Source organism: Salmo salar, chromosome ssa06, assembly GCF_905237065.1.
Source record: "Salmo salar chromosome ssa06, Ssal_v3.1, whole genome shotgun sequence".
NCBI lineage: Eukaryota > Metazoa > Chordata > Actinopteri > Salmoniformes > Salmonidae > Salmo > Salmo salar.
Window position 1 is genome coordinate 44,753,332 of NC_059447.1, and position 25,784 is coordinate 44,779,115.

Genomic DNA, 25,784 nt, shown 5'->3' on the forward strand with positions numbered 1-25,784 from the left:
CTACCACAACCGTGACAAGGGTCTTGAATTACAGGCTTGTAATTTGACTTTTTAACTTGAGATGTTTGACACTTTTGCTTGTCAATAGTAGCCCTGTCACAACTCCTTCTTTAGCTAATTTTTCAGCGTGACCATGTTTATGTATTTTTTTTAATGTAGGCAATTTTTTTGGTATGCATTCCCCTCTGGAGACATTCGTGGCCATCCGTTAGCCTTAACCACAATTTACATTGCGTGAAAAGTTCCAGTAATTCCAGGGGGTGAGAGCAGTCAACACTGTGGCTTTTGCGGTTTCACTTGACATTCATACTGCACGGCAAGTTTCAATTTTAGGTGCGATTCGATTTGGAGAGTTTGGGCGAAGATTAGCATAACCTATGTCGGACATGACTTTTACACTACCCTAAAGACTTTTAGTGGTCTAGGCCTATACAAGCCAGTCAAGGAAAAGGTGCACTATACGTAATTGCAGTAACCAATGCGTTGTTTCAGTTCAGTCTTTGTTGTTTAACATTCAACATAAATATTCGGTCTTCCGTCAAATTACGTTTTTATTTTATTATGCTGATCGACAAGTGACGCTTACATTGCATCATTAAAAACAAAGCAAGAAGGCTTACATTTACACAATGTAGGGTATTTTACGCACTTAAAAAAAAGATCACAAAACTACGATGCATTTCATTGATCATTGTACTTATAGCCTATCAAACATGCGGTTGATCTGAATGAAATTATTTTTAGAACGGATCGTCACGGCCATCTCATTCACACAATTACCGGGTGGCTCGCCATTGGACCTGTAGACTGTCATTGGACTGTACAGCAGTCCATCCTAAATGCCACATATTCAAATGGAGGGTTCATTCACGCAAAGCTAGCTCCCCTTTCTTACAGAATTTCCATCATTATGAGAAGCCAATCATGCCCCGTTCTGTTTTTAATAATGGTACAATGCACTTGTAATTTAGTCCCACATACACCTGATTCAGAACTCGAAATGATGAGGTGGCGCTTTCTATCTCAGAGAAAGTATTCCATCGTCATCCTCGTAAAAAAAAAGAGACGCATTTCTTGGATAATGTGAAGGCATGTGATGTGAGAGGGGTTCAGACGTGAAGGGAAAGAGCAGGGATGGGATTGAGTAGTTCTGCTTAAAGCTGCAACGTGTCTGCAGTGCAGAGAAAAGACTGTACTGATGCCAAAAAAATGTTTTTTTTTCTTAAGGAAGATGCAGGCGCGTCTATGGAGAAGTGTCTTGTCTTTCTGTGCGTAATAATTACATTATGGGCGTTGCGGAGTAGTGCATCTGGCGATTACACATTATTCACTAATAACTCATTGTATTTATTTGCTATATGTGCATGGATGTTGTATGACACCTTCATCTGGGGAGTTAGGGTGCTTTTTGACTCTTTATAGCAGGACTAACAACAAACTTGAGACAAACGTCCTAAATAAATACATTATTTTTCGTTTGGAAACGAATTCTTCCGTTGTGGAATTGCAGGGGAGTTTCCACATCTGTTTCAGTCATTATAACTTTTTTGCGTGTTTATGTCTGTGCACAGACGTTCTGCAGCATGCACACGACCAGTAGAGGAGTTGACGGTTTCCATCCAGAGAGAATCCGGTATATATTCTTCAAACAGGCGTTAATTAACCAGGAGTTAATTGACGATATTCTCCTCAGGCGACCTGTAGTGGGATTGATGCCAAGATGAAAGATGCGCTGGCAATCCACGGGCATTCAATTTTCCGATCTCTCATTCCACGTATACCTTCCGAAGCCGATCCCATATCGCGAGAACTATATTATGAACAAATGTGAAATAAAAACGTTCAATTCCAGCCAAAATAATACTATTGTCTAAACTGTGAGTTTCCAATGTGCCCCATAGCGACACTGTACACACTCTTCCCCTAAACTGTAGCTCAGTAAGGCCTAGCAGCCATCCTTTCATCAAATCAAGATCCTTATCGATACGATTGGCTACATGCAATAGGTTATCGAAAGCCCGCACACCTCTCCCAATATGATCGGTCATAGAACTTCAAACCACATTTACTACAAAAACTAAAATAATCTTAGGAATACATTCGATAGTGCCCCACATCTGGATTCAATCGATGAGCAATTTCACCTTAAACAAAAATGTAGGTAAACGTTTCCGATAGCTACGTTTCGATCAGAAATATCCTAGGCCTAGACACAGACGTACAGGCCTGCTAAGCAACAGCCAATCCATCCCCACAGAATAATAAAATTGCAACGAAACCACAGCTCCTGAGGGAACAGTGCATGCCCAATTTAGTGTCCACGTTGATGTGGCACCTTCTACTCGTAAAAGTAAGACTGTGCTACAACTGCAAAGCATTCAATATTGACAACAAAGTAACATCTGCCTGGAAACACACAAGTGGGGTAAGCAACATAATTTAAATCCATTTTCTGTGCACAGCTCGTTTCTATTTAATTGCAACCTTGAAGAATCTACCGACAGTGAGCTCGCTATCCGGGCCCTCCTCGCCAATAGACTTTTGGAGATGCCATGGCCTGTTGTCTGTCTAAGCCGGGATAGGGGAGTTTTTTTTACAAAACCTCCACCTTTTATAGAAAGATCAAGTTTCCTGAGACTTCAAGGTGAAAAATGTGCCTACGACACCCCCTTTGTACTGATGGAAGGAGGAACTTTCTTTTAATGAACATGAGCATGCTGGAGATTTCTGGTGTGGCCAGCACCTCCCCAAAAGTTTGGAATATAAAAGGCAGGGCAAAAAGTTTATGTAGGCAGTAGGGAGTTTTCTGCGGGGTCTGGATTGGAAATACAGAGAACCGGACCCTACTTGTATGATTGGAGTCTAACGGAAAATATAACTTCCCCCCTCGCCTCAAAGAGTCTACATGTCTAATATTTAGACATGTTCAGCTTTGTGGATATTCGGTTAGCGCTGTTGCTCAGCGCAACAGTGCTTTTGGCAAGAGGACAAGGCGAGGACGATCGTAAGTGTCTCTTTTTAGTCTATCCTTGCCTCTGGTATGGTATCTATTGTCTTAACGATGTTGATATGGAAAGACTGGGTTGAAAGAGAAAGGTGGTTTTAATAGGAAAAAGGTTTGGTGATGACTGAGCCATTCAGATATATTAGGATACATTTATATTTATCTGTGGTAAATGTTTATTGACTGGTTAAATGTTTTTGTTGTTGTGGGATTCATAAGGATAGCCTCTCTTGCAGCTTGAGCAGAGTGTATGCGCGTCATTGCTTGTGGGCCTTCTCACGCGTGACTGCGCGTGCCTTTGGAACGAGTTGGTACAGGTTCCAAGGCTTTCCCTTCCACTCGTTATTTGATGCCCTGGAGGTACATTTTAACAGCTGGAAATATTTGAACGCATGTAAGGGATAGAGGGGAAGGCGACATGGCATGCCAACTCTCTGCCCATTGGACTGAGTGGAATTGAACGGGCCTATATGGCTCAGTCTGGAAATAAAGTTATTCAGTTGGTTATGGAGCAATAATTCGTAGCCTGAGGCATAAATGTCAGCCATGTAGAAAAGGAGCAGGGTCATTCCTGAACCATGGTAATCTTAAACCTCGAGTTTTTCTAAATGGAATGTATACAGTCATTCATCACAGGTAGGCTATATTTTTACGTTTGTGGAAAGAATACGGTGACCTAAATGTTGAAGGAGAGGACAAAGCATCATCATGCGCAACTTCCCTTGAATAGTTTCAAGCGCAGTTATTTGGCACAGGTAACTACTTACAAAAAGTGTATTCAAATAGATATAAAGTATAAGAACCTAAATGCATTACCTATAGACAAACTACAAAATCCGTTTTAAAGTTATTGGATGTATGGTGTCACCAAACACTTGAGTATAGGGTTTCTAGTTGCATCTAGGGCGTACAGATGTGCAAATTCGCTCTACGGCCCTGTAGCGCCACCATGTGGTTCTGACATGCAATTCCACCAACATTTAAATGTTTTCAATGCGCCCCCTACCATCCCCTTTCATTTTTTGAATAATTGAAAACACATTCAGACTTCGGAAACTTTCCACTGAGGTATAAACGCGGGTGGTTGCCAAACCGACAGTTTTTAGTTATTTCAGCAGCGTTTGGAGGACAGCATTGACGACGTGGACCTTTTCCACTGACTGTTTCGCCCTCTACAGTCAAATTGTAGCAACTCCTGTGGACCAACATTGTTGGTTTGGACACAGGTAGTCGGGCCCACGGCTAAACGAAGATCACAAATTCGCCATCAATACAATATAATATTGGCTATTTAGGCCTAGTTAGAGCGCTAGCTGGGCTTACTTTGGGAATGCAATGTCTGGTTTGATATCCAACAATAAATAAACAAGCTCAAAACGAATTTTCAGAGGTAGTCAAGCCTGATGATTATACTACAAAGACGGATCAATTAGTTAGCCATCTAACTTTAAAATAAACAACTACTTATTATTTTCTTAATGATGCAGAAAATCAATAAGTTATTTCAGATTTTTTAGGCAAGTTATCCGGGTAACTAATTGATCCTACTTTGTAGTAGTATACCCCTCAGGGCTTACTATTTTGCGGGTTGGTATAATTTGTCGAACGTTATAACAGGAATCTGTTCCAAAAACGTCGTCATGTACAAGGATGCCAAAAGACAACGCATACAAAGTAGCATGATCAATTCACTTAGCTAACTAGCTGCCGAATAGGCATCAACTCACCATGTTGCTTATTCTTAATGTTTGGCCATAGGCTACCAGAGTGAGGACAGACATTTTTCGGAATAAACGTACTGAGTGAAAACGTTGTTTGTTGGCAACCTTGTTATTTACGAAGTTTTTGTAACATATTCCTGTTGGAACGTACCACAAATTATACCCACCCCTATTTTACATTTCAACAATATTTGTCAACATAAATGTAGGAAATAGGCCTTACTTTAATCGTTTGCCAGGCCTTCTGTCCTGTTGTTCATTCCAATCAAGGCATTACAAATACATTTGTCATTTAGCACAGCGTTTCTTAACTCCAGTCCTAGAGTACCACCGACAGCACACATTTTTGTTGTTGCCGCTGACAAACTCACCTGAATTAACTTGATGAGGGCTTAATGATTAATGTTAGTTGACAAGTTGAATTAGGTGAGCTTGTCTGGGGCTACAACAAAAAGGTGTACTGTGGGGGTGATCAAGGACTGGAGTTAGGAAATGCTGATTTACCAGACACTCTTATCCAGAGGGACTTGGTGAGTACATACATTTTCGTATGCATCACCTGGTCAAAGCGTCATCACATGGGCATCCGTGCCTTCTAGGTCGACATTGGATGCAAGCGATCTAAACTATTTCATCTCTGCATCTTTCTCAGGCACCGCCGGCAGCTGTACGTTGGACGGTCAATTCTACAACGACAGAGATGTCTGGAAACCCGAGCCATGCCAGATCTGCGTGTGCGATAGCGGCACCGTCATGTGCGACGAAGTTATCTGTGAGGACACATCCGACTGCCCCAATCCAGTGATCCCCCACGACGAATGCTGCCCCATCTGCCCCGACGACGGTACGCCGATTTCCTCCCGACGCAACGAGGTTTACGTTACAGGCGCAGGCACTCTCAGAATCCGTTTTGACACGTTTTTCGAGGCCCCAGAGGGACTGTTCGGCTTTTACTTTTAAGGGGTTGGACAGCATTTTATGGATGGCCAACGAGGAATTAACTTGGATTTACCTTTTATTCTAATCACACCAGTCATTTTTTCCCCTTTTCCTCCGAAATGAGATGGGATACTATTCAGTGCTTCAGGCACATATAATGCGCATGTCCAGTCTGGTGCCACTGCCACCTCCTAACTACCTCTGGCCTTCCTTTCAACTTTGACCTAGTCTCAAATTGGCCATTTGTGTACATTTTCATTAGGCCTAGTTCAGACATTGTAGGCCCCTATTAGTTCTAAATCTAATAACACAGTAGGCCTTATGTACAATTTAAATGCACCCTACAAATATTTGTATTTGTTTACTGTTCAGGCTATTTCAGATATTTCACATTTTAATCTAATTGTTGTTTCTCTGTTGCTACCATAGGCTTCCAGGAGCCAAAGGTTGAGGTAAATATGATATTACGATCCTTATTGTTATTAACTATTAGATAAGGCTATTATAATTACATTTGCTATTATTGTTAACGTTTAAAGTGTACTTTACATGTATTTTTTTATTGTTGATTCATTATAAACACATCATTGCAACAAAACTATTTTATCTTGCACTGCAAAACTAGTAAGGCCATATCACAATAAGAACCACATCTTAAATTACAACCATAACCTAATGCTACTATTTCCCCATCAAATAGGGACCCCAGGGTGATCGCGGAGCCAAGGGAGAGCCAGTACGTTTCACTTCCTTATTCCTATCATGCTTTGTATTCACTTCCTGGGGGCCAAAACCTAACAAACATGAGATTCATGCAAAACTTAAAATCACAGTCTTTCACTAATCCTCCATTGATAGAGGTGTGTGGACGTTAAAGGTTTGCACCTGTATCCCAAGTTAGGATTTGGCCCTTATGTTCTGGTGTCTTTTTGTACTTGTGTGCCTCTTGTCTCAGTTTTAAAGGACAGGCCTAGCATCTTGCACATATCACTCATAATGACTGTTGTACTAGCTCGTAATACTCATAGCAGAGTTTTGGCCTACAAGATATTAGCTATTAGTAGATTCTGTTTTTATGTTGGTAATGTCTGACATGAGGTTAGATTATAATCGATTGCAATGGATAAACATGTACATCCAGAGTCTTTGGAGTTTACTAGTAGAGCTAAATAGTCGACCACTATCTTCATTATTTAAATCTCAATTCATATTTTTCAATTGGTATAAATGTTTTACTTCATCCAAGCCCAACCTGTCTAGATACCCATTTGGTGACTAGTATTTTGAGATATGTGTGGATTTGTATTGGGCCGGCATATGCAGATATATTGTGCATTTATTGAACTAGAAATACAATTTCTTACCTTGAATAGTTCTACTCCATTTCAAATTAATTTGAAGAATAATGTGGTTCTCACAATATCTGGGACAGTGACTGGTTGGCCCTAACCAAATACTTGAAGTGGGCACAGTGTAGTGTTACAATCTTTATGACTTAAGGTACTTGGGATTGTCTTGTAAGTGAGACCATGCGTGTAATTTTATCTCCGATCAATTGGATGGATGGACAGACTGGAAGATACTTTTACAGTTGAATGAACAAATAGATAGATTGATGTATGGAAGGACAGGTAGATAACTCGACTAATGTAAAAGTAATCTGAAGGTATTACAGATTTGACCCATCAATTTGCTTGTATTATATTAGGGGCCAATATGCCTTGAGTTCACCCCAACCCCAAGGCCTATGTTAGCTTTTCCCTTGTCACTCTTCACTGATGCCTTATCTCCCATAGATAATAACGAAGCCCTTTTCTATATTCAATGACTACTACTATGTCTCTGTGATAGTTCATCACTAACCAGCTTCTCTCTCTTGTCTCTACTGCAGGGACCTGCTGGTTTCCCCGGCAACGATGGTATTCCCGGCCAGCCCGGCCTTCCTGGACCCCCAGGCCCCCCTGGACCCCCTGGTCTTGGCGGAGTAAGTATCTCAGGCCAAGATGGACGTTTAGCCTACTTAGCACTGAACCAGAGTCAGCTTTGACCAAGGTCAAATGATTAAAAGGTTATGCGTTATACAGAGGAAACTGATCCTAGATCAGAGATTAGGGGCAGCTTCTGTTGGGGGTTAGTAACTTAGATTTAAAGAAATGGGAGAAAGTGGCTAACTCTGACAGCTGGGTGAGGAACACACCAACACCCTCTTATGATGTCACATATCTTAACCTCACTGATCTCCTTATAGTCTGGACAGGCTCCAAATACAGTGTTTGCACAGTGAATACAACAGGAACTATTGTGCTAGTCTATTCAGAATGGAAATCTCCAAATCATAATGATATACCACCCAAAAGAGTAGAGGCAAGAGCACGGGAGGTGTGATGCTAAGCTATTCTGGTTAGAGTGCAGTGCAGTCTGTATTTCAGCACCAGGGCAGGTGGACAGCGCCCAGCCAGGAGTGGACAGCTAGGAAAGGCCAGAGAGGTAGTCACCCTGTAGATATGTAATATGATATGAACAGATCTGTCATTGATATGGACAGGCCTAGTGCCTTGCATTCTCTAGCTGTGTTAGGCCCATCCATATGCTGTATGTCGAGATCACTGTAATTTTCTCATGATTCCCAATACTGACTGACTGTAACACATCTTCTCTCTCTACCTTGTGTCTCCCTATAGAACTTCTCCCCTCAGATGTCTGGTGGTTTTGATGAGAAGAGCGGCGGTGGCATGTCCATGCCCGGCCCCATGGTACGGGCAAAAACTACACAGAGCCTGTTGGCCTAGTAGCATCACTCACTCGTGGTATCTGTTTTGTGTATAGACACTACCAAAAACTATGGCCATGAGAGACTTTTGCTCAGCAGAAGTCCTGCAAATTGGCCTCTGTGATACTCCATATGTAACAACAAATACTATCCCATTAAAAAAAAATGATATTTTGATGTCTTATGTACTTCCATAAACGACTAACACCATGCATTACATGTTTGAGATATCTGCATAACCTTTGACTCTTCCTACTTTGTCACTTCAATAATAGCATCAATTCCCCTGTTACCACTGTGTAGATGCCTTGAAAGGTTACTGATACCACTATTCTAATATCACTCTTCATGGTGCGACTGTTGGGCGTTAGAATGTATACTTTGGGAGGACTTTAACCCTCGTCCACCCAACCTTTGGTTGATCCTTTGGTCCGTTGGCTCCTTCTATATTCTAATGGGAAGACTGATGTGATTGGTCAATAATTTACTGATCGTTTCTCTTCCTTTTGATTGACAGGGCCCCATGGGTCCTCGTGGTCCCCCTGGACCTCCTGGTTCAAGTGTAAGTATCCCTTCCCTTTGTGTTCTAGCTGTTTAAGTGACATTTGTCATGTAGGGGAAGAGACCTCGGGTCAAAGGTCAAAAAGAGGTCAGTTTATGACTCTAGGTGAATTGCATGATGGGAGTTGAAGTCGCTCTCGAGTTGTTTAATTGTAGGTGTGTTTTTTTTAAGCATATATGGCTGTATGTTAACTTAGTTTAATTTAATAGGTTCCTGACCACTTCTATTTAGTGTCTGTTTAGATCTTGTCATTTTATTTCCATTTTAGTAAGCTGCTAGTCTGTCATTGGCTTTACTTAGTTGACCATTTCTATTGCTTTTTTTTCTCCTTTTTTTTTTTTACATTCAGTTTCAGTCTTTGATAACTATAATGACCGTGGGAATGTTTTACCCACAGGACTTATTGCCCATTGTCAACAAAACTAAACAATGTTTTTTTTTTTTTTTGGAATGAATGAACATCAAAGTCTGACATTATCTCTTTGTCTCCCCCTATAGGGACCTCAGGGTTTCACTGGCCCCCCTGGTGAGCCTGGTGAGGCTGGTTCTTCTGTGAGTATCTCGTTCCGGAATATTCCGGAAAATGATTCGCCACCATCTCAACATCACCTCAGTATCTGAATCCCTCATAAACACACACTTTGAGCTAAATTCTACGCCATATTCTGCAGGGCAATACAAAGCCAAAAAGCAGAAAAATAGCTCAACATACAATAACTACACTTAAAAAACTACTTCCAAACAACCTCCAGACTACTAAACCACCCATTACCTGCTGCATAGTTCTTGCTCTATCCTGATGCTTAGAATGGAGTCAACTAAGGTCACAGGGTCACCAATGTATGTTAATGTACCCCCCCCCCACACACACACACACAACACAGACCCCCATCTCCACCTTCCAATAGTATTTTGATTTAACTACCTATTAGGTAATCAAGTTTCTAGATTAATGACAAATGATCCTAGATTATTTCCATCACTGACAAATTGTAATGATATTTCTCATATCAAGATAACTCTCTCTCACACACACACATACACAGCCTTCTCACCCAGTGGTTTATCTCTTACAGGGTCCCATGGGCCCCCGTGGTCCTGCTGGTCCCCCTGGCAAGAACGGAGATGATGTAAGTCACCAAGATATCCATAATTAAAATCGACCATTTACCATCTATGTCCCAGGACAATTTCTGGGTAAGATATTCATAAAGGGGATGGATTTGGATCATAATTTATTCCTTAATTTGTCTCCTCCTCTCCATCCCACTCCTTCCTTCCTTCCTTCCTTCCTACCCTCCTCTACTCCCATCCAGGGTGAGTCTGGCAAGCCTGGTCGCCCCGGTGAGCGTGGAGCTTCCGGCCCACAGGTGAGTCGCAATGTCATTGTAATGTTGCTCCATCCATACACTCACTCTAGAACATTAGTCTCAAGAGCGATAGCACCTAATAGTCAGACACCATGAGACATCTCATATACTTCAAGGAATATTAAGCCATCAACTGCACTGATAACATGTCCCGTTATTTTTTTTTCTCTTTCTTTCTCTCTCTCCAGGGAGCTCGTGGCTTCCCCGGAACCCCCGGCCTTCCCGGCATCAAGGGACACAGAGTGAGTCACCACACCCCCAAACTGTCTTGGTAGAAGTTGCTCTCCAGAACAGATCCAGGATCCGCTAAACAGCCCTATGCCTAAACTTAATCATGAAGGGGATGCACGCTAAACTGATCTTGGACCAGTGTCTGGTGGCAACATCAGCCTATACTTCCCAAATAGCAGCAATACAATCTGCCCTGTTTTCCTCTCCTCTAATATTGTCCTCCATCTCTCTCTCTCTCTCTCTCTCTCCTCTATCTCTCTCTACTTCCTTCTCTAGGGATTCAGCGGTCTTGATGGAGCTAAGGGGGAGTCTGGCCCTGCCGGACCCAAGGTGAGACCCCTTCTCCTCCATCTCTCCTACTAATGTTGAAATCACACATAATTCCCCTCTCTCATCCCCCATTCACTGACCTGTCTGTTTGTCCTTCCTCAGGGAGAGGCTGGTGCATCCGGTGAGAACGGAGCCGCTGGAGCCATGGTGAGTCCCACCCTCCATTTTCTCAACAGTCCTACACAATAAAATGAGTGTCGAGAGAAGATCACACTCATTTTTAGCATTCTGCAATACAGTAGTAATGTGAATGGCAGCCATGATTACTTACCGTGCCAATATCTGTCCCTCTCTTTTAGGGACCCCGTGGTCTGCCTGGTGAGAGAGGCCGTGCTGGTCCCAACGGAGCTGCTGTAAGTCAACCCCAAAACCACCCCCTGTAACCATAAACAAGGGGTGCACTATCACCATCACAACATAGTTGTGAGAGACACTATTCCTGTAGCTCAAGGGTCATCACGTTTCCCAAGCGTTTTGCATATTTCAGATGTTTTACTGATCAGTCCAGGGCTAATTTGTTGGAAACAACCATTCTTGCTCTCAATCTACAAAAGGCCTCACAACCTGATTTACTTGAATGCCCTATATTGTGGAACATAAGCCTTGTATACTGGCTTCAGTAGGAAGCCATCTTTCACATGTTCTTACAATTCAGTATGTCAGTTATTTAGTTTTACAGTGTCATGTTGGATTCTGACATTGAAGGGTCAGCCATTTTGTTTGTTTACAATTGTTGTTTATAGTTTAGCCATATTGGACCCTGAAGGCTGATAGCTAGTTGCATCTGACCCTGTTGTGCCTCTTTCTCTCCTGCAGGGTGCTCGTGGTAACGATGGTGCTGCTGGTGCTGCTGGTCCTCCTGTAAGTACTAACGCCAGCTATCTATTCACACATAAACAGTACACAACCATCAACAGAAACATATTGGTACACAAGCACACTTATGCAGTATTCATCATTTAGACTGTAACTCATTCCTCTCTCTCTCTCTTGTTTTCTTGTATTCTAGGGCCCCACTGGCCCCGCTGGTGCCCCTGGTTTCCCCGGTGGCCCTGGAGCCAAGGTAAGATGTCAACTTGCACCTATCCGTGTTCACACACCTGTATACCTCCTACCTTCTTACTGTCTATCCTCCACCCTCTACCCTCACCTCTAGCTCTTTCCCAGGGGGCAGTATTTGGAGAGGTAGATGAGATAAAAACATACATTACATCCATTCTAGCACAAAAAAGGCGGCTAACTACATCGGCCCCAAGTGACGAATCATCCTCTTTCTTTTATAGAACAACTGTTGGGTTGGTGCTTATCTGAAGGGTGACTATGAGAAGAAATAACCCTCTGACTGCAGAACAGTCTTGCTGTAATGTCTTCATGGATCACTGTAATGAGCTCGCGCTGCCAAGCTGTCCACTACAGGGGTCATGTGGGTTCAGAGGTCACATTGATTTATATGGGGTCATGATGTGGACATCATTTAATTGAATGGCAGCATAGTACAGTACTACCATAAGGAAGTACTAGGGAGTAGGGTAGTACAGTACTAGTACAGTAGTACTTCACTTGGTAGCAGTAGTACTACTAGAGTAGTACTTGTGTAGGGTAGTACTTAAGGTAGTACTAGTACAATATTAGTTCCAGGTTCTTTCCCTGACCTATCTTCACCCCAACAGGGAGAGGTTGGTGCCCAGGGAGCTCGTGGTGGCGAGGGACCCCAGGGATCCCGTGGAGAGGCTGGTAACCCCGGACCCGCTGGCGCTGCTGGCCCTGCTGTGAGTCTCAGCTTTAGAAACCTCTAGTGAAACACACCCCTGGACTGTGTTGCAGACTTTAAGTCAAATTTGCTATCCTTGTGAGAGACGTTCCCCTCTAACCCGTTGGTTTGTATCTCTTGTAGGGAAACAACGGTGCTGATGGAAACCCCGGTACCAAGGGTGCCCCTGTGAGTATACACCTCACCCCACTCCTCACTGAACTAGCCATTTTAGTTGTCATTGGTTTGTCTTGGTATTTGTTAGTTCAACTTTGGAAATAACCAATATTGTTGTCACTGACTGGTCACTCAGTGGTGATGAATCCAGGAAGTATAATGATTGTCTCTCTGCTGCCTCCTCCAGGGTTCTTCTGGTATTGCTGGCGCTCCTGGCTTCCCTGGACCCCGTGGACCCCCCGGACCCCAGGGTGCTGGTGGAGCTCCCGGACCCAAGGGTAACACTGTAAGTCCAGCTCTCTCTGACTTCCATCACTAGATATTGTACAACATTTTTTAAATAAATATATGTTATCTTAATTTATGTTGATGTTATAACTTGGTCAGAATGCACAGACCATTGAGTGTGGATTCTGATAATGATGTTTGTTGTTTCTTCAACCTAGGGTGAGGTTGGTGCTACTGGAGCCAAGGGAGAGGCTGGTGCTAAGGGAGAGTCTGTAAGTACACCTTTTGACTTCCTCTTTGGTCAAATACGATCCACCAAGTCACCCATAGCACGTACTCTGTACGCACATACTCAGTCAGCAGTCCGTATGTGTCTGAACTCTACCACTGTACTGATCCACATCTCAGCACAATGCCTTGCCGCCCTCCATTTCTCTGACCTTCATCTTGTTTCTCCATTACCCAGGGCCCCGCTGGAGTCCAGGGACCCGCCGGCCCTGCTGGTGAGGAAGGCAAGAGAGGAGGCCGTGGTGAGCCCGGTAGTGCTGGTGCCCGTGGAGCCCCCGGCGAGCGCGTAAGTACCCCAGATAGTCACAGTGTCCCCTCTTCATCATACTGTTCTCCTGTCCTTTACATGCGTTCCCCCCTTCCCCTTCTCTTTAGGAGAGAGAGAGAGGAGGAAAGTATGCTATAATAACGGAACTAGAATCTGTTGACCAATATCTCCATTTCACTGTCCTCCTATCTCCTACTTTTAGAATAGCCCCCCCCCCGCCTCATTAAACTGTGTTGTAGTCCTCCAAATCCACAATACTTTTGCTCCACTGTTTTCCTATTCCAAAGAACCACCATTGCGTTACTGCCTCATACCCATCAAAATGATATAATTTGAACCATCCAATATAATGCTTTAAATCAACTATAGGAACTGGGTCAGTAGGAGAGTGCTATACAAGAACTTGGACATTTGTCTTTTTATACATTGCTTACTTCCTCACAGTACAGCTAGTACTGGCACATGCATACACAACGATGATATCTATACCACTACTCCGTCACATAAATAATCACATTGACTTATGAATGCTTATCTCTTTTTGGAACCAATAGCTAGCTCATAACCTAATTTGGCCACCAGAGGGCTGTGATTGCTGAGCAGTAATGTTACTGAATGGTTGTGTTACTGTTGTGGTACTGACGGAGTGACAGACAGTGTTGTGGTATTGACCTGTGTTGTGTTTGTCGCCCCCTACAGGGTGCCCCTGGTAGCCGTGGTTTCCCTGGTTCTGATGGAGCTGCTGGCCCCAAGGTGACTACACACACACACACACACACACACACACATATACGTGGAACAGACACACATACACACATGTTCAAATGTATACACCACAGTGCACCTCCAAACGTTGCTACATGCTATGGCCACTAGCTAAGTACAGCAAACTCCTCTCTCCACCCTTCTCTTTCCATCTCTCTCTCTCTCTCCCTCCATAATAGGGTGGCCCTGGTGAGCGTGGTGGTGCTGGAGTTGCTGGAGCTAAGGGTAACACTGGTGAGCCTGGCCGCAACGGCGAGCCTGGTATGCCTGGATCCAAGGTGAGTTAGACAGGGGACTGGTCTCAGATCACAGGACATGTGTTTTACTCTATCATTGTTGGATAATTATTCAACAACTAATAGATACTATAAAAATGAAACCCATATATTCATGTTAATATGGCATGTCAAGATGTGTATGCTGCCTATGTTATGTGCTTACGTTACGGTTGTTATGTGCCTGACCTTTGCCCCCCCCCATCTCTAGGGTATGACTGGTAGCCCTGGCAGCCCTGGTCCCGATGGCAAGACTGGCCCCTCTGTAAGTTCCTCAGCTACAGATTCACCTGACCCTCACAACATCAATTAAACGACACTGAGACACTGAAGCGAGAGACACTGATGAGAATGAAACCTATGCTACTAATTCTGTGGTCCCCCCCCGGTGCCGGTGGTCAAGATGGTCGCCCCGGACCTCCCGGCCCCGTTGGAGCCAGAGGCCAGCCCGGAGTCATGGGATTCCCCGGACCTAAGGGAGCCGCAGTGAGTAACCCTTCTCTCTCGCGCTGCTCTTATTCGGGCACAATCATTTACGGGCCAATTCGAGAAATGAGCTCTGAAATTGAGAGGTAACACAATGTATACCAGTGGAGGCTGTTGAGGGGAGGAAGGCTTATAATAATGGGGTGGAATGGAGTCAATGGAATGGTATCAAACATATGTGGTTGATTCCATTGACTCCATTCCAGCCATTACTATGAGCCGTTCTCACCTCAGCAGTCTTCACTACAATGTATGACAAAGTTGTCCATAGCCTAAAACCTAGGTTTCAGTATCCAGAATTGCTCTCTGATGGGAAATGAGCTAATGGGTATTTGTCTTCCCCTGTAGGGTGAGGGTGGCAAGCCTGGTGAGAGAGGAGTCATGGGACCCGTTGGTGCTGTTGGCGCTCCCGGCAAAGATGGTGATGTTGGTGCTCCTGGTGCTCCCGGTGCTGCCGTAAGTACACTTCCAGCATCCCACAATGCTTCACTCCCATTCTCCCCAAAGCTTTGAGGACAACATTCTTCAGCATTACCCGCACTGCATCACACTTGCACACAAACAAACACTATCACTAATACAAGCCAGCATGGAATCTCCTAGGAGACTGCAAAACCACTCAGTTTGTTTTTCCTTACATGATATGGGGCTAACCCCATCCCCTACCAAGGTGTAGCACCCACCATTATGCCGGTCACACTGATTTTCCTAACCGACTCTTCTCCTTCTTCTCCTCCTCAGGGACCTTCTGGAGAACGAGGCGAGCAGGGAGCCGGTGGCCCCCCTGGATTCCAGGTACAACACTGAACTATGGGACATTATCAGCATCTGACCGATCACAGACCTCCTCCTACTTCAGGACCTCTGACCCTTACCTCACCTGTTTCTCACTTGTCTCTTTGTATAACAGGGACTTCCAGGACCCCAAGGTGCTATTGGTGAGACTGGAAAGCCCGGAGAGCAGGTAAGAATACTGCAGGACTACAGCATCTTTGGTGTTGCCACTCACTGCCCCATGCCTTGTCCTTGCTACTCATCACTACATGACACTTGACTTCCTGTCAAGATTTGGGACTTGACACAGCTGAACATTGAGCATCACAAATGCAGATCTCAAATCTCTAGTCGTAATCTCTAATATCTTCTCTCTCTCTAGGGTCTTCCCGGTGAGGGTGGTGCCCCTGGTGCCGCTGGATCCAGAGTGAGTATCCCAGAATAATAATGACATCACCTCCTGGGTGATGGACTGCTACAGCTACACTGTGGCCTAGCGACTTAGCCAAGCAAGACAACGGCTAACAGCTGAAGCCGCAACAGACTAGCACCCAGCTGACCCAGGCTAAAGACATTAGCATTGGCATCGATAACATCCTTCACCTTATATACACGTGATGCTCCAGAACCAAAGCTGATGCCCTCTCTTCTCTCCATACCCCAGGGTGACAGAGGTTTCCCCGGTGAGCGTGGTGCCCCTGGCCCATCTGGACCCGCTGGTGCCCGTGGCTCTCCAGGCTCTGCTGGTAACGATGGTGCTAAGGGAGAGGCTGGTGCCGCAGGTGCCCCCGGTGGCCAGGGACCCCCTGGCCTGCAGGGAATGCCCGGAGAGCGTGGTGCTGGTGGTCTGCCAGGTCTGAAGGGAGACAGAGTGAGTACCGGTGCCACCCTTCACTTATCATCCTCCATGCCTAAATGCATGTTCATCAGTGGGCCTTGACTTCATGCTTCTGTGGCACTCAGTGGCATACCCTCCATCCATCCAAACTTCCACTTGCATTACAGTGGACTTGACTGAGTCCAAAAAAGCTCTCATCCGTCTCTGTATCTGCATAACCCACAACTTCCTAATAACCCACAACAGTACTAATTCAGCTACTCTTGTGTCGACAGGGTGACCAAGGAGTCAAGGGTGCTGATGGCGCCGGTGGTAAGGATGGCATCCGTGGTATGACTGGCCCCATCGGACCCAACGGCCCTGCTGGCTCTCCTGGTGACAAGGGAGAGACTGGCGCTCCTGGACCTGGTGGCCCTACTGGTGCCCGTGGTGCACCTGTGAGTACCTCAGTCCCACCCGGTTACCACCTCACCACAGACATGACACAAAGACCTAAAAACATAGCTCCCCATGCATCCACACCACAGGCATCTCTCTATGGGAGTTAGTCTTGAAGCTTCAAATAGAGACCACGTCGCCACAATGCACGAAGAAAAGCTAAAATGGGGCCGGAACGTACTGAGCACCAAAGCAAGCAATAAAGAATGAAACTTAAGTAGAAATGAAGGTGTATAGAAGAAAGAACTGACCCACACTCATATGATGCTAGTCCCCGACCTTTAACACACTCCTAACCTGACTAACCCTAACCTTCTCCTCTCCCAGGGTGAGCGTGGTGAGTCTGGTGCCCCTGGACCCGCTGGATTCGCTGGGCCTCCTGTAAGTACACACACCTCTTTTTACCTGTCCTCAATTCACACAGAAATCAGTTGCCAATTTAAAATGGACATCAGTTGTCAATCAAGATGATGACTCGTAACATCTTGCACACTATGACGATTCTAAGTTGATTTCATTGACATTAAATGAGACGGGCTTATCTTACCATAGCATCCAGTCTAGATGAACCTCCACACTAATCTGCTCTACATTCACTCAATCACTTCTTCTCTCTTCTCCTTCAGGGTGGTGATGGTCAGCCTGGTGCTAAGGGAGAGGCTGGAGATAACGGTGCCAAGGGTGACGGTGGTGCCCAGGGACCTGCTGGACCTACTGGAGCCCCTGGACCTCAGGTATAACACGTGGGACTGACCACTGGGTACCCACCCTGGACCATCTTAAATGGTCTTCTGTAGCTCAATTGGTAGAGCATGGCAGTTGCAACACCAGGCTAGTGGGTTTGATTCCCGGGACGACCCATATGTAAAATGTATGCACGCGTGACTAAGTCGCTTTAGATTAAAGCATCTGCTAAATGGCATATACTGTCATATTATTATACAGTTCTTTATTGATAAGTCATTACACAAATGAATGGCACTAGCATAGCCCTACAATGGTAATATCAGCGACTTCAGCTGTAGTGTTATATTGGTCTACCCGGTAAGACCACAGTATTAAGACCACAGTATTACAGAGATGTTTGTATTGCTCTTCCTTACTGACTAAAGCACTGCTGTATCCACACAGGGTCCCGCTGGAAACACCGGAGCTAAGGGCGCCCGTGGTGCTGCTGGTCCCCCTGTAAGTAGCTTTGTACCTTATCCTCCCAACATCTCTCATCTGTCTGACTGTAAAAGATAGCGTTTGTAAAGTAGTATCATGCTTCCCAATCTGATACACTAGGTTGACCAGTGCCTCTCTTTCTTTTCGTAGGGTGCCACTGGTTTCCCTGGTGCTGCTGGTAGAGTCGGACCTCCCGGCCCATCTGTAAGTACTTCTTTCTCTACCACCATTCCATTCACACTGAACCATGCCCTTCCTCCATCAGTATACCAGTCAATAACCATAGGCTAACACTAAGCAAGCAAACGGCTCGATAATAGCTTAAAACAGCAATCCCACAATACAACAGCACAACTATCAATACAACATGTTATTGTGCAACCAACCCAAGACATAACGGCATTGCCGGATGCCCAAACAAGCATCTAGCTAGTCATTAGCTTAGCATTTAGCTGATCACAATACTGTCATTGATAACAGCCATTGATACTGGTGTATTCGGTCAACTTCAGCCTCGTCTCATTCTCAACCATCCTCTCCTCTTTCTTTCAGGGCAACAACGGACCCCCCGGACCCCCAGGCCCTGGTGGAAAGGAAGGACAAAAGGGTAACCGTGGTGAGACTGGCCCCTCCGGTCGTCCTGGTGAGCTTGGCGCTGCCGGACCCCCTGGTGCCCAGGGAGAGAAGGGACAGCCTGGTGCAGATGGTCCCAATGTAAGTACCCCTTTTTTTTGGGCCGTCACCCTAACAAAGTAACACTCTGACAAGCCAGAACAATACGAATACTCCTTCTGGAGTGCACCTGTAACACACGCTGCTGGAGTTTAGATCTGACACTTTTAGAAAAGGGACACCTCAATGACCTATTCTCTTTCTCTCCTACAGGGACCCGCTGGAACTCCCGGACCTCAGGGTATTGGTGGACAGCGTGGTATTGTTGGTCTGCCTGGACAGAGAGGCGAGCGCGGTTTCCCCGGCCTCCCCGGGCAACTGGTCAGTGCTGTAGAGAGCTAGTTATAGAACTTCACGTTAAATGCCGTTAGGGTTTTGCAGAGAAGACCCAGTTCATGGTGGATATCCCTAGTTTTTCAATAAGGCAGTGATTGGATAGTCTACAAGCCTGCCGCAATGATGCTAAATGCCCTCTGTGCTATCTCTGCCAAGATGGCAGCCGACAAGTGCGACGCTCTTGCAGTAGCTTATTCATACAGTTGAGTCGCCATTGCTCTACTTCAGTAGTGGTTACTCTCGTGTTGTGGTTGAGGTCTAACCCTGTTCTTCGTTTCCTGCTTTAGGGAGAGCCTGGCAAGCAGGGACCTGGAGGCCCCTCTGGTGAGCGTGGACCCCCCGGACCCATGGGACCCCCTGGACTGGCTGGAGCACCTGGTGAGTCTGGTCGTGAGGGAACTCCTGGTAACGAGGGATCTTCTGGTCGCGATGGTGCTGCTGGACCCAAGGTGAGAGCTATGCTCATACACATGTCCTCAAGACAGATTCAAACCTTCACTTTGGGAACCAGCCTGTTGGTATACTGTAGACAATCTACACTGGTCACCATTACACAACTACTTGCATGGCTGAAATAGGCATCACATACTGTAATGTATTGGATCATGTCCAGGAGTTTGATCTTCTCTTGACCCGTCTCTGTTCCTGTCTGTCCTGCCTATAGGGAGAGCGTGGTGAGTCTGGTGCTGCTGGTGCTTCCGGTGCCCCCGGACCCCCTGGCGCCCCTGGACCCGTCGGCCCTGCTGGAAAGTCTGGTGACCGTGGAGAGTCTGTAAGTGTCCAGATCCTCCACCATTACTCTCTTAGACTGACGAGGAATACATAACTGGGCGGCAATTCAGACTTAATAATGTTCAGAGACCTTAGTGTATGTTAAACTGTTGTGGCCTCAAAATGGCCGCCTATTGCAAACTAGTTAAGGCTGTAGAAGGGGTTGATGGACATGCCAGTTGGGATTATCAATTGAATTGATTTTCATAATCTCTTTCTCTCTCTTCTTCAGGGTCCTGCTGGCCCCGCTGGTATTGCTGGCCCTGCTGGTCCCCGTGGCCCATCTGTACGTGTATACTCCATCACAGATTCATAAAACCATCACTATGAATACTATATCTGCTCTTCCACTCTGAGTCTGAGGAAAGGGTATACTGAACACACCTGTCCTTTTCTCACCCAGGGACCCGCTGGAGCTCGTGGAGACAAGGGAGAGGCTGGCGAGGCTGGAGAGAGAGGCATGAAGGGACATAGAGGATTCACTGGCATGCAGGGACCCTCTGGCCCCGCCGTGAGTACCCCTACTGATTACAAATCGACAATAATAACGACACACAAGTGACTCCAGCAGAAAAATGGAAATGGCTACCCTTTATACACATGCAGTACACCATAAATGGCTAGATTCGGACATGCCCGCAAAAGGCACAAGGAAGAGATATTTCTGCATGAAGCCGAGATATCACAAAACCTAGCAAGTGGGGGGAAAAAAATCTACCTTCTCCCTGTAATATTGTTGTTTGATATAACAGGCACCTAAATCTATTGTTTCTGCCCATAGGGACCATCTGGAGAGTCAGGACCTGCTGGAGCCTCTGGCCCCGCTGGACCTAGAGTGAGTATGATCCACATTATGACAACGGTCACACAGCTATCAGCACAGCAACGTTCTGACTGTGGATCACTTCTCTGGTGACAATATGATGTGGATAGTCTACACTGTCGTATTAAGTTATGGCTCTCCCTACACTAGGGACCTTCTGGATCTGCTGGTGCCGCCGGTAAAGATGGTATGAGCGGTCTGCCCGGCCCCATCGGACCTCCCGGACCCCGTGGTCGCTCTGGAGAGATGGGACCCTCTGTAAGTCACATCAACCACTTCAAAATCAATATATTTTGCTCCTTGTACTCCTCTTATTCTTCTTTACATCCTATCTTGATTGTCCTTTGCTTCCTCCACTTATAGGGACCCCCTGGCCCTCCCGGTCCCCCTGGCCCCCCCGGACCTCCCGGCGGTGGATTCGACATGGGCTTCATTGCTCAGCCTGCTCAGGAGAAGGCCCCCGATCCCTTCCGTCACTTCCGTGCCGACGACGCCAACGTGATGCGCGACCGCGACCTGGAGGTAGACACCACTCTCAAGAGCCTGAGCCAGCAGATTGAGAACATCCGCTCTCCCGAGGGCACCAAGAAGAACCCCGCCCGCACCTGCAGAGACCTGAAGATGTGCCACCCCGACTGGAAGAGCGGTGAGTTGGAGAGTCATAGACCCATTCTTGACTACAGTTGCTCGCTCCTCGTTAGTCAATAAATTGTTTGGCTTTGAGGAAAGCATGGAGCTGTATTGGTTCTGTCAAGCTTTAGCATAGGGTGTAAAGACGTCTTCAGTAGACACATGCTCTTTTAGTTTCTGGTGAGTCTTGCTGTCAGTGTAGTCTCTTAACAACAACAATCACATTGGATGTTCTTGACGCGATCTACTCTCCTCTCCATGCAGGCGAGTACTGGATCGACCCTGACCAGGGCTGCACCCAGGATGCCATCAAGGTTTACTGCAACATGGAGACCGGCGAGACCTGCGTCTACCCCACCGAGGCCGAAATCCCCAAGAAGAGCTGGTACACCAGCAAGAACATCAAGGAGAAGAAGCACGTCTGGTTCGGCGAGGCAATGACCGATGGCTTCCAGGTGAGAACCTCGGAGCGACAAACTAGGCTGTTGAGAAAAGAGGACCATAATTGCACCATTCTCTGGGATGATGAGTCCTTGATGCTAACTCCAAACCATGCTAACTCCATCTCTTTCTCCTCTCCCCTACAGTTTGAGTATGGCAGTGAGGGTTCCAGCGCTCAGGATGTTAACATCCAGCTGACCTTCCTGCGCCTTATGGCCACTGAGGCCAGCCAGAACATCACATACCACTGCAAGAACAGCATCGCCTACATGGACCAGCAGTCCGGCAACCTCAAGAAGTCCCTGCTGCTCCAGGGCTCCAACGAGATCGAGATCAGAGCCGAGGGCAACAGCCGCTTCACATACAGCGTCACCGAGGACGGCTGCACGGTGAGTCCTCCTTCCTCCTGTTACATACTCTCTGCTGTATCTTAGCCTGGGTCCGCTCAGGAACTGTTCTAGAAAGAATCCTTCCTCTCAGGAATGGTTCAAGAGAGAATTCTCTCCTCTTGAAGAGGTAGTTGATGTAAGACTGTGGGTATGAGCAGCAGTAATCTTGTTAAGGTGAAATTGTAAAGGGCTTTTGGGATTATGGTGTTAGTATAGGACAAGGGTCACTAGTTGGAAGCGGATGAGGGTTTAATGTGAGGGGCTTTGTGATAGTATCTGAGATGTTATTCTTCATAACTCAGTATTTCCAGGAGCCATCTTTTGAAAGGGTAAAGGGGGAGGGCAAGGAATGATTTACATTGATTAGGAAATGCAACTATGGATTCTGATTGTGCCGTTTTCATCTCATTTCTCATCACAGTCGCACACTGGTGCATGGGGCAAGACAGTCATCGACTACAAGACAACGAAAACATCCCGTCTGCCTATTATTGACATCGCTCCTATGGACGTTGGTGCACCCAATCAGGAATTTGGCATTGAAGTTGGCCCAGTCTGCTTCTTGTAAAAAAGAAATCTGGACTTGAAATTGTTTGTATGTTTTTTTTCTAGCAGTCATCCCTCTCAACCTTTTTCTATGCATTTAAAAAAAACTTGAGTTTCATTTGGCCGTTCAAATGGTCCACTTGCTTAAAACTGCACTTCTGAAGACAGTGGTTGTGTGTCATCAAGCTTTTTTGGGACCACTATTACCATCACCATCAACACCGAGGATACTTTAGAAGACTCAATGGTTTTACTGGCAAAAAGAAAATAATATATACTTGTAAAGTGTAAAATCCCCCCTGGAGTTTGACAGAAAATACATCCCAGATACAGGTGACTTTTTTTTACCACTGCGGAAGGACAATGACAAATTAAATGCTTTGTACCACTTTCAGGTGATGTCAAATAAATCTTAAAAATGACAGTGAAGTGTCTTGTTGTTGTACTCACCCGGAGAAGCAGTTGTTGTTCCTTCTGAAGTCACACAAAAGCAGCATTAAAGGCATGGGTTCAATTTATTTTTTAATCTTATGGCTACCTCAAAAAGGAAATCCACGTTACCCAGTGTTAGTGAACCCCAGGTTAGATTTTACACGGCAGAAGTATGTTTGAAAGTAACAGCTGCAAAAGGTGCTATTCTTCATGAGGTCCTGACAATAGAGGGTGATCAAAATTGTGCTATTATGTTGTCATTCTTGCTTGCAGGACTTTAGGTGCTAAATTAGCAGATTATCTTGATGTCAGTCATAACAGATGTGTTGAAGTGTTGGCTAAGAGCTCTGCAACAGAGGTATAGCAAGAGGTATACTGTAGTTAAGATGCACACGGTCCTGTCTAGTGTAGAATGAGCAGGTGGATTTGTTGTCTGTTTTGTTTTAAACATCTTTTGACACTTTTTGGTTGTTGTTTGTTTCGTTTTGAAATCCCCCCCCCCCCCTTTTTGTTGTCCAATTGCTTCTAGCAGTACCCTCCCCCCCCCCCCGCCCATTGTTTTTGTTTTTTTGTTTTGTTATTTTATGCGAAGGGTTTTGGAAAAAAATTGAACACAGAAAAAAATGAAATATCATCAAATTATGAGAGAAGCAGACACATCGTTGGGGGATTAAAACAAGAGGATCTGTACCTATTTTGTATATGTATAAAAATTTGAGATGTTTTTAATTATTTTGGATGCTGAAATAAAGCATGTTAAGTGGTCTACCTTATGTTTGTCAGACATGATCTTGACTATTCTCTGACTGCCCAATGGACTTGAATGAGGCACAGCTTGCACCTGTTACAGTTGTTTTGACTGAAAGGAAGATTAAAGAAAATCTCAAATGTTTGCCTCTGAAAATTCTATGCTTTGCAGAATTAGGTACCATTTAAGTTGGAACCATGTCCATGTCAACTATTAGGCTAAAGTAAAAACACATGGTGGCCTTTGTTAGTATTATAGACAGTTCAATAGTACAAACACAGCACAGAAGCTGGAATACTTCAATACTCTACCTTTACAACATAAGATAAATGGTTTAATCCTTTTTCTGACTTAAAACCGCTCAGGGCAAAATCCAGTTTGAAAATGCATATCCAAGACATTTGGCTTTCCTACGCTGTTCATGTCTTTTCGACAGGGTTGATTTGAAATAGATATTCCATTCTGTCCCACCAGTGATGACCATAACCGTCCACATTGGCGCGCCCATGGAGACAGCAGCGGTGCCCGACACCTGTATGCAACAAAATCTATCGTGCCCACAGTTTGCGCATTGATGTTTACGCATCGATCGGCAAAAGCAAAACCACTCCACAATTGAAATCCAATTTGTTTCAAGCATAGTTAATCCGAAATAGAAAAATAAATACAAAAGGATAATCATCCGTAAGACATTCTTTCTGATAGGCATTCAGTTGTGGAGACCCAGCACCGTAGTCTAACCGTCTCTGCCTTTCAGTGGCACACAATTCAGGTGGGCTCTACTCTACCAGTTAGCCCCGAGTTGGCTTTACAAAGGGCCCGTTTGTCCACCCTGTTGTGTCAGCAGGCAGTAGCATAGTAGGCGGCTACCCCCAAATTCCGGAGAGGGCTGGCTATAGGGGTTTGAATTCGTCTGTAAATTCCAACTTTTGGCCTCACATTTCTCGGATATGCAACATCAATATTAAGCAAAAATAACGGCTTTTTGGCTAAATATTCTAGGCTACAAAATACTTTTAGTATGTTTAGGCTAGTCTGTTGTTTTGGTTTTCCTGCTTGTGTGCAATTCTGGAGATGGGGTGGTGGCCTTGGGTAGGGGTAAATGGAGATTTTGAAAGAGAGGGGGTGAAGAATCATGAAGGAATATTCTGAAATTTGATAATTCATTCCGCAAATGAACGTACTTGTAATTTCCCTCGAATAGGATCTTTATAACAATGTTATAATCATTGTTCAAATAAAAACAAGTAGGTTATTTTCTAAATCTTATTTTTCCTAACCCCTAACCTTAACCCCTAAACCTAACCCTAACTCTAACACCTAACCCTAACCCTAATTGTAACCCTAAACCTAAGCCCTAAGCCTAAAATAGCCTTTTCCATGGAGGGACTGGCGAAATGTCCCCAAATTATCGTGAGGATTTCTGGTCCCCACAAGGATAGTAAAACCGCGTGTGCGCAAGCACACACACACACACACACACACACACACACACACACACACACACACACACACACACACACACACACACACACACACACACACACACACACACACACACACACACACACACACACAGAGAGAGAGAGCGAGAGAGATAGTTAAAGCCACATTC

The 25,784-nt window shown here is 45.3% G+C and overlaps 1 protein-coding gene across 1 annotated transcript; it reads left to right on the top strand.

The window, feature by feature from the left end:
• Positions 1–2,699: 2,699 nt before the first annotated feature.
• col1a1a (collagen, type I, alpha 1a) lies at positions 2,700–24,194 on the top strand. The gene is made up of 47 exons (XM_014204457.2): positions 2,700–3,004; positions 5,378–5,569; positions 6,094–6,116; positions 6,365–6,400; positions 7,556–7,648; positions 8,346–8,417; positions 8,952–8,996; positions 9,495–9,548; positions 10,073–10,126; positions 10,313–10,366; positions 10,555–10,608; positions 10,874–10,927; positions 11,030–11,074; positions 11,227–11,280; positions 11,744–11,788; positions 11,937–11,990; positions 12,598–12,696; positions 12,822–12,866; positions 13,042–13,140; positions 13,301–13,354; positions 13,549–13,656; positions 14,338–14,391; positions 14,583–14,681; positions 14,890–14,943; positions 15,066–15,164; positions 15,513–15,620; positions 15,906–15,959; positions 16,075–16,128; positions 16,321–16,365; positions 16,603–16,809; positions 17,052–17,213; positions 17,542–17,595; positions 17,841–17,948; positions 18,346–18,399; positions 18,532–18,585; positions 18,934–19,095; positions 19,267–19,374; positions 19,677–19,838; positions 20,054–20,161; positions 20,393–20,446; positions 20,564–20,671; positions 20,942–20,995; positions 21,134–21,241; positions 21,347–21,629; positions 21,878–22,068; positions 22,201–22,443; positions 22,865–24,194. The coding sequence occupies exons 1-47, from the start codon at positions 2,923–2,925 to the stop codon at positions 23,009–23,011; spliced, it is 4,350 nt and encodes a 1,449-aa protein (XP_014059932.1). The 5' UTR covers positions 2,700–2,922; the 3' UTR covers positions 23,012–24,194.
• Positions 24,195–25,784: the final 1,590 nt, after the last annotated feature.